At 37.6% G+C, this 10,145-nt stretch overlaps 1 protein-coding gene across 1 annotated transcript; it reads left to right on the top strand.

Annotated features, from left to right (window-relative positions):
- Nucleotides 1-3,365: 3,365 nt before the first annotated feature.
- LOC137714425 (pentatricopeptide repeat-containing protein At1g08070, chloroplastic-like) lies at nucleotides 3,366-4,992 on the top strand. Its single transcript, XM_068453647.1, has one exon. The coding sequence runs from the start codon at nucleotides 3,475-3,477 to the stop codon at nucleotides 4,990-4,992; it is 1,518 nt and encodes a 505-aa protein (XP_068309748.1). The 5' UTR covers nucleotides 3,366-3,474.
- The last annotated feature ends 5,153 nt before the right edge of the window (nucleotides 4,993-10,145 follow it).

Genomic DNA, 10,145 nt, shown 5'->3' on the forward strand with positions numbered 1-10,145 from the left:
GAGGAGTTTTCCTTGACCAGGTTAAAATAGAAGAAGTCTCGGGCGGAGAGATCTTTTTTGCCCACATCTCTTATTCCATACAGTCATAAAAGTAAGAGAATGAAGGAAATTTTGAAGAATAAGGAAACATACCATAATTCTTTAAGGGTAGCATCTCGATGTTTTCTGGCCCTCTGTTGCATTTCTACGCCCAATGGGTCATCCAGTGAAACAGTTATGGGTTTCTTGGTTGCTCAGGGTCCTATATTCAAAGGAAACAAAGTTATTAGCCCAAGCATATAGAATACAAGTGAGAGCAGAAGTCGGACATAGGATTCACTTACTAGAAGCTGTTTGTTTCTTCATTCCCGCTATAAGTGCAATAGCAATGGAAGCAGTGGAGGTTTTCAAAGTCTTAGAAGTTTGAGCTCATGTACTTTTCCTGATTGGAGCTGCCTACTTGAGCTCAGGTTGTCTTTCAGGCTCAGAATCAGAAGTCTCCACCACAATTATTCGCGCTCGCTTTGGTGCCCTAGTTTTTGCCTCAGGCTCGACCTTAGCCTTTGAATCTCCAAATAACTCAGAGATGTCGCCACCTTCTCCAACCTCTCACTTCTTAGCCTCAGTTACAACTTCCTGAAAAATCAGAGCATCGATAGTTTTTTCATCTGAACAAGTACATACCTTTGAGCTACAAGTTTAAGAAATGAACAAGGGATCAAAAAGAGGACAAAATCTTGAGGTTAGAAATAAAATACAAATTAAAGGAATATGAAGTACTTATCAGAAGAAGCTGGTTCTTTTGATTGATCATTTCCTTCCAATTCTCAAGCTCACCTGAGTTGGGATAAGATTTGAAAGAGAGTTGGCTGAAGAGACGATCGTGTGCTTCCCGTAGATCTCCTCCATATTTCTTAACCCACGTAGTTTCCCACCAGATGGAGAAAGTAAAGGTACATTCAAAGTTGAGGACTAAAGACTTTCAGGCAACCTTGCTTATAACCTCAAGGCTACGTCGGGCAGCTCGGAAAGTGACTTCTTTAGGAGAATGGAGGCGGTAAGAGGTGCAACAATGAGCGGAGTCAAAGAATGAGATTGGGATGGCTTGCCTAAAGCCTAATTGTCTACTACAGAAGTTGGGATGATAAACCTCCAGCCCGCGTTCATAACAATCACTACAAACTCCCCAGGCTAAGTCTCGTGGTTGAATACAGCTAATAAATTTCGTTATGTAAAAAGGATTAGTATCTTCTCTAAAGGCATCTTGGAAGGCTTGATCAGAAAACCAGGATACCTCCTAAGAACAGATGCTCCCTACTCTAAGTTTGCTCGAGTCCTGCAAACTCTGAAGAAATAAAAACAGGCAAACGTGGAATGGTCGGTGGAAAGAGATTCGGCCAGAATTCGGGCATGAGCCACACCTTTTGGGAACTCTAGGTTAGTTGCCTGAAAATATAAGAAATACCATTGTAACCATAATTGGACCATCTAGATTGGTCCGTTGAGGTTGGTCTCAAATGGTTCGCCCTAAGTCATTTAAAAAAAAAGATGGTAAAGATGAGAGAGAAAGAAATGGCCCATAGCGACATCATCAAAATTATGGAGAGCTTCTACTAAAGGAATCTATTCAACCTTCACTCCTTTAGATTTGTTGGGGAAGACGTGCTTGTCGAGCCAATACAAGAGGAAGTACATGTGTTCTTGATCTAAGTTGGCATTAGAGGAGTCTGCACCAAAACTCTTCTTCACAAAATGGATGAAACCCTTAAAAGAGGTCCCATAACTCTTAAAGGTTGCAGACTTGTATTCCAGTTGGAGCAGAGGAGCAGAGGAACCTGAACTTTCAGTAGTCGAGCAAGAAAGTGGTGCCCAGTCATGAGTCGCATCCACAATTCTGTCCGAGGGTCTTAGCCTAAAGACTTGCGCCATGTCCAGGATTGTTGGAGACATGGGGCCCATCCTGAAATCAAAGGTGTTAGTGCCCAAGTTTCGAGTAAAGGCGTGCGACAGTGGTTATTGAGAAACAACTGTTCAATCATTATTACTGCCTCGGGTTACAGGCTTAACAACGATTGAAGGGGGTACTATTTGGGTTAATATTTAACTTTGGACTTCAAGGAAAGAAAGCCCAAAAGAGCTCAATAAAGGAGATTTTTCTCGAGACCCAGAGTCAAGCCCAGATACCCTTCTCGAGACAATATGACAGCTCTCTATTTAATGCAAAGGCTAGATGCTTACAAGAGAAGTGATAACCGATGGAAATCCACCTACTCCCGGCCCAAAAACACTTTCTGAATGACAGAACATGTAAAAATGCTGATGAGTCACTACCCTTCAGTTGTTTTCGGGCAAGAGTAGAAGCAGTACAGTAAGGTTAATTCACCTATAAAAGGGGGAAAAGGGCCTAGAGACAAAAACACTTAACCAATCAAACAAACAAACATACAACTTGCCTCTCAGTCAAGCAAATACTCAAAAAGCTGTGCTTTGTCCAGATTTTGTACAATTTTAGCTGTAGACTCCCCTTAAAAAGACATCTTTTGTCTAAATGTAAAAGCTCTGCTACCTTTTCTAAATCCTATAGTATTGATTCTCTTATGTAAACTTGTTCACCACTCATCCTGCTTTAGTACTCAACCCCCTGTAACTACAAAGAGAAGAAACCGCAAGACGTTTGAACCTTGCCCGACAAGATGAAATCTTGCCCGACTCTCTTTGATTTGTCTTTAAGTTAATATATCTGGTGTTATGATGTATTCCTCAGTATATATTTAAGTCATTTCTAGTCTTTTGATGAACCAAAGTTCCATCAGTTCTCAGATCTAGGTCACTTAGTGGTTTTACTGTCGTAAGAAGACTAAATGTGAATTAAACTGTTGCCTTGATCAGATCTGGACCTCCACCCTTTAAGCATACAAGATAACCAATTAAAAGTCCTTGATCTCAAGGCATAGAAAAGAACTTAATGTAGACTTAACCTATCTATGACGCAGTTAATCGGCTTAAACACACTTGTTCTACATCTGCCATACTGAGATGGCAGTGACACGCCTAAGCACTTAGTTAGTTTTGATTGTGAGCCTCAAGACCTACACCTAAGACCCTACAAAGACACCTTTCAAAACTAACTTTGTCCTCCTCTTGCAGCAACTGAACAAGTAGGAGCCCGACAACCAACGAAAGTGCCAACTCCTCGGGGAGTGTGTGCTCGAACCAGGGATCCCTCCCAGCGAGATTTCCTGCCCCAACATCACCTAAATAAGATACACCATAGTATGGAGGACGTTGTGACTAGTGAGCTTTTCACTGTCAAAATACATCTTATCCGGCTCTCCTGATCCCCCTCCTTCCTCCGCCTTCCTTCCTCTGCGCAACCCAAATTCCCACCCAACCGCTGCCCACAATTGTTTCAGATGTCCGATTTCTCCTCGAGAAAAAGATAAATGGCCAGCAATTCCGACACCTACTGTTTATACATTTTCGTTGAAAAGTACAATGAAACGTCAATTAAAGCAAATCATCCTTGCCCAAATCATCAAAAACCCTAAACCCCAACTCTTAAACCCTCTGCTGGGATATCTCACAAACTCCCCCGCCCCACAAACTGCCCTTTTCCTCTACAACCAAATGCTCCACTTCCCAACCTCCCACAATCACTACACCTTCACTTACGCTCTCAAGGCATGTTGCTTCCTCCATGATGACAACAAGGGACGGGAAGTCCACGCCCGCGTCGTAAAAACTGGGCACTTTTCCGATACCTTCATCCAAAACTCTTTGCTTCATTTCTACGTAACCCAAGCTGACATTGTATCCGCTACCCGGGTTTTCGAATCCATACCAAACCCTGATGTTGTTTCGTGGACTTCGATGATTTCGGGTCTTAACAAGTGTGGATTTGTGGAGGAAGCAATTGTTAAGTTTATGTCCATGGATGTGCAGCCTAATTCTACTACTCTTGTCATTGTTATGTCCGCTTGTTCGAGTTTAGGAGCTTTAAAGTTAGGTAAATCTGTTCATGGATATTGTATGAGGAAGTTATCTGAAAGGAATGTTATTTGGGACAATGCAGTGTTGGATTTTTACATGAGATGTGGGTCTTTGTTGAGTGGACGGTACCTGTTTGTAAATATGCCAAAGAGAGATGTGTATTCTTGGACTAGCATGGTGGGTGGTTATGCACAAAGAGGATTTTGTGATGAGGCAGTGAGGCTTTTTCAGGAGATGGTTCAGGGAGAGGAAGTTGAGCCTAATGAGGCTACCATTGTAAATGTATTGTCAGCGTGTTCTTCGATTGGAGCATTGAGTTTAGGCCAGTGGGTGAATTCGTATATAAGTGCGCGGCCAGATCTCATGTTGAATGGCATTGTGGGAAATGCATTAATAAACATGTATGTAAAGTGTGGTGAAGTAGGTATGGCAGTTTCAGTTTTTAAAACCCTGGTTTGCAAGGATAACGTTTCGTGGAGTACCATCATAAGCGGCATGGCCATGAATGGTTATGGTATACATGCGTTGCAGCTCTTTTCGCTCATGCTAGTCCACGGGATTCCTCCTGATGATGTAACCTTCCTTGGCGTGTTATCAGCATGCAGTCACGCAGGTCTAGTCGATCAAGGGTCAATGTTTTTCAATGCTATGAAAAATGTTTATCAGATCGCCCCTCAAACACGGCATTACGTCTGCCTAGTTGATATGTATGGTCGAGCGGGGTTCTTGGAGGAAGCAGAGAGTTTCATTAAGGAAATGCCAACAGAAGCAGACGGCGCTGTTTGGGGAGCGTTTCTTAATGCATGCAAAATTCATGGGAATGAGAAGATGTTTGAGAGGATCAGAAATGATCTCCTCAAGAGTAGAGGAGTAAGCATCGGAACTTATGCTCTTGTATCGAATACATACGCTACTCACGAACGGTGGGATGAGGCTAATAAGGTTCGTGATGAAATGAGACAGAAGGGGTTGAAGAAATTAGCAGCATATAGCCAGATAGATGTTGATCCAAATATCTTATAATCTCAGTACATGTTTGATGTACCTTGTACAGTAGAAATTATTCAAACACATTGAGGTTCTTTCAGATTGAGCAACAAATCTACTCTCTCAAACACTTTAAAACTTTACACTCCAATTATTAGACAATACGATATTTTCATTTTCATTTTGTTATAATAGGAATCTAATGCTCGATAAATACGCTTGTCTATTTACTACAGAACGATTAAGGCTAGTCACAATCTTTTTTCCGCTTGTCATCTGTTTTTCACGCAATGATATTTGGATGTCTATGACAATCGCGAACACGACATACAAGTTCAGTTCATGGTTTTTGCAGCTCTATTGTAATAAATTAGTCAATTAATTAATTTGCAAAGAAGTAATATTAGCACGAAATAATAAATAGTTAGGGGATTGTTGAGGTTTAAACAATTTATGACAACTTGTAAGTTGAATTTATCATACCCAATAAATACCAAATTTAGAAACTTTAGTATTTAATACCTCATATCAATAAATATGTTGCTAAAGTTGAGAAAGTTGAAAGCTTCACCATTAACGTATTTACCAAAATGTGTTTACTAAGAGGGTGTGATATAATATTTGTGCTAAAATGAGTTTACCGAGAAAGGGGTGCTCATTTACTTAAGGGAATTTTAACGAAAAGTCCGCAGTATTGTTCGCTTTAACGAAAAACACATTTTTACACTAAAAAGTCAAACCTGGTACTATTCACTTTATCCTTTATTTTGTCCTTATCGTTAAAGCTCAAAGTTTTCAAGCTCTTTTCATTATTTTTCCTTTTACTTAATCTATTGTACTTCAAAAATTCTTTATTTCTTAACAAATTTAATCTCGTACGTCACATTTTCATTTTGATATAGTAGGAATAATAATGCTCGCACTACTACGAAACCATTTATTAGTGTCGCTATGATAACTGACAAGAAATGATGCAGTGGCAGATACAATAAGAGACAAATTGCCAGAGTCAGGAAATGAATTTTTCGACAGAAAATACTATAAAACTGACAGTAATTATGTCGGTTATAATCGACAAAGAATATATTAATAATGAATAAATAAGAGCATTCTCTGTCGGCTAAAACTGACAGAAAATACTATAAAGCCGACAGAACTAGTGTCAGATATTATTGATAGAGAATTTATTAATAATGAATAAATAAGAGCATTATCTGTTGGATAAAACTGACTGAAAATATATTAATAATAAAAAATATATATAAACCAAGACGATGGAAAACTTTCATTAGTTGAAAGAGCGATGATGAACAGGGTATTAACCAAGACGATGGAAAACTGGACAGAAGAAACATGCTGATTGGTCTTGGAGCTGGAAGGCTGTACGGGGCCACCAGTCTTGGCCTTGGGATCAACCCATTTGCCACCGCTCTTCCGATTCCCACTCCTGACTATGCGTCCCGACCACGGAGGATTTGATTGGGCTTCATTGTTGTCCACAACCGTCTACTGAAATCATCAAATTCAAGCTACCAGACAAAGTCCCAAATTCACTCCGCACCAGGCCAGAGGCACATAAAGTCGATGAAAAGTAATTAAAAAACTACAAAACGGCCATCGAGCGAATGAAGAACCTCCCCGAGGACTACCCACGTAACTTCTGGAACCAAGCTAAAGTTCACTGCAATTACTATGTTAGCTGTGAAAAGTATTTAAAAAAACTACAAAACTGCATATTACTATGTTAGCTGTGATAAAAATGGCAAGGAGAAAGTTCACTGCAATGAAATACAAGTTCACTCCTTGTGGCTCTTCTACCCCTTCCACCGCTGGTACCTCTACTTTTGCAAGAGAATCCTTGCCAAGCTCATTGAGGAGATCGATCCAAATTTTGCTTTGCCTTTCTGGAACTGGGACGGTAAAGATGGCATGTACTTGCCTTCCATTTTCGAGGAGGACCGCAGTAGTTCCCCACTCTTCGACCACTACCGAAACGCCAAGCACCGGAAGCCGGGATTTGTGTTGCACAGGCGAAAGGAAGAGATGAAGGGGTTTTATTTTGAAAAATTTTCATTACTCTTTGTTATAACAGACAAAAAAAAAAAAAAAAAAACAACGGATAATAACCCATGTAAAATATGCGATAAAAAAACAAAAAGATAATTGTACAATGAAAATGTCATTACACAAACTAAATATTGTCTAATCAATACATGAAAAACATAAATAAAAATTTAGCACAAATTACTTTTCCCACTTCAAAATTTAGGCAAATTTAATGGAGATATGCATTCTACGAAACAAGTTTCAATGATCTAACCGTCAAACTTGTTTGTAGATACTACAAGATCGCATACATAAAAAATCGCAAAAAAAAAAAAATTCAGAGATTAGGTAACAGAACAAAAGTTTTCAACGGTTATAAATGAAAAATCACAATTTAACGGTTATTTTAGCTTCGGTTTTGATGATTTTTTTACAACTACACTCCTCGAACCTATAAGAATGCAATGAACAAATTCGATCTTCAATTTAAAATATTTACACTAGTGGATACCACAAAATCTTATTTTATACTTAATGGAAGTATAATATTAACTCTAAGTGTTTGTTTAATCTATCGTTTTGACGCGATATGCATTCTATGAAACTTTTTTCAACGATCCAACCGTCAAACTTATTTGTACACACTCTGAAATTGCATACATAAAAAACAAATATTCAGAGATAAAGTAATGGAACAAAAGTTTTCAACAGTTATAAATGAAAAATCACAATTCAACGGTTATTTTATCTTCGAGTTTAATGATTTTTTACAACTACACTCCTCGACCCTATAAGAATGTAATGAACGAATTCGATCTTCAATTTAAAATATTTACACTAGTGGATACCACAAAATCTTAGTTTATACTTAATAGAAGTATAATATTAACTCTAAGTGTTTGTTTAATCTACTTTTTTTGACGCGATACACATTATATGAAACTTTTTTAAATGATCCAACCGTCAAACTTATTTGTACACACTCCGAGATTGCATACATAAAAAATTGTAAAAAACAAATAATCAGAGATTACGTAATAGAACAAAAAAGTTTTCGACGGTTATAATCGAAAAATCACAATTTACGGTTATTTTAGCTCCGATTTTAATGATTTTTTTACAACTACACTCCTCAACCCTATAAGAATGCAATGAATAAATTTGATCTTCAATTTAAAATATTTACACTAGTGGATACCATAAAATCTTATTTTATACTTAATGGAAGTATAACATTATCTCTTTAAGTGTTCATTTAATCTGCCGTTTTGACGCGATACACATCCTACGAAACATTTTTCAATGATCTAACCATCAAACTTGTCTGTACACACTCCGAGATCGCATATGTAAAAAATCACAAAAAAAACAAACATTTAGAGATGAGGTAATAGAACAAAAGTTTTCGATGATTATAAACAAAAAATCATAATTTAATGGTTATTTTAGCTCCGATTTTGATATTTTTTACAGTTACACTCCTCGACCCTATAATAATGCATTGAACAAATTCAATCTTCAATTTAAAATATTTACACTAGTGGATACTGTCACATCCCGGCCCGGGACGGATCACTTCCCGGACCCGCTCCACCACCGTAGCACGATATTGTCCGCTTTGGGCTTACCATTCCCTCACGGTTTTGTTTTTGGGAACTCACGAGCAACTTCCCAGTAAGTCACCCATCATGGGATTGCTCTAACCCTCTTCTCACTTAACTTCGGAGTTCCTATGGAACCCGAAGCCAGTGAGCTCCCAAAAGGCCTCGTGCTAGGTAAGGATGTAAATATACATATAAGGATCACTTCCCTGGGCGATGTGGGATGTCACAGATACCATAAAATCTTATTTTATACTTGATGGGGAAGTATAACATTAACTCTAAGTGTTTGTTTAATTTACCGTTTTGATGCGATACACATTCTATGAAATGTTTTTCAACGACCCAACCGTGAAACTTGTTTGTACACACTCTGAGATCGCATACGTAAAAAATCGCAAAAAACAAACGTTCATAGATTAGGTAACGGAACAAAAGTTTTTTATGATTATAAACGAAAAATCACAATTTAACGGTAATTTTAGCTCCAATTTTGACGTTTTTTTACAGCTACACTCCTCGACCCTATAAGAATGCAATTAATGAATTCGATTTTCAATTTAAAATATTTACACTAGTGCAGAAATCTTATTTTATACTTAATGGAAGTATAACATTAACTCTTAAGTGTTTGTTAAATTTATCAATTTGATAGGATATGCATTCTACGAAACTAGTTTCAATGATCCAAATGTCAAATATGTTTGTATATACTCCGACATAGCATGTGTAAAAAATCACAAAAAAAAAAAAAAAAACATTCAGAGATTAGGTAACGGGACCATGAGTGAAAAAAAAACATTCAAAGATTATTCTAGCGGCTGGCAAAAATTTTGCTTTGTTCGTGTTGGTTATATCCGACAGGGCCATGAGTGAAAAAAAAAATATTTAAATCGTGTGTTTATTTATTTATTTTTAATCAATATAACATTTTAAAATAATAAAATAGTCAATTTTTGTCGGTTATAACCACCAAAATACTAAATAATAACCACCAAAAACTAAAATAATAAAATAGTCAATTTCTGTCGGTTATAACCACCACCATTAACTTAAAAACTACCGAAATATGTTAAAAATGTTTATAAAAAAAATTCAAAAATTCTAGCGATTATAATAATTCTATGGCGGTTGCATTCGACACTAAATATCCGCTAGGAATTATGTCGGATATAACCGACAGGATTTCATTGTTATCAGACACTAACTGAATGATGTGTCGGATATCTTTTATCCGACATAATGACTTATTAAATCGCCACCATCATTCGACACCTAAAGTTAATATTGTAGTAGTGTATAGACAGATTAACTCCGTCAAGCCTGTAGGATTAGTGAAGAGTGTTCTCCCTCTCGTATCGTATACCAATCATGATTTGCATAATTGGATTTGTGGATGCAAATTTCCGTCTTCTTATTCTTTGACAAAATTGAACCTACAAAACAATTATCACATTTGGTCAAGGCCAAGAGCGTCACGCGCCCAGGATGAATTAGGGAGAGGGGCTTTGGCCGAAGAACCTCTGATACCAAAGTTAGAAT

This window comes from Pyrus communis, chromosome 14, assembly GCF_963583255.1.
Source record: "Pyrus communis chromosome 14, drPyrComm1.1, whole genome shotgun sequence".
Taxonomy (NCBI): domain Eukaryota; kingdom Viridiplantae; phylum Streptophyta; class Magnoliopsida; order Rosales; family Rosaceae; genus Pyrus; species Pyrus communis.

Coding starts and splice junctions, on each gene's coding strand:
- LOC137714425 (XM_068453647.1), top strand. CDS start 3,475: ATGAAACGTCAATTAAAGCAAATCATCCTTGCCCAAATCATCAAAAAC.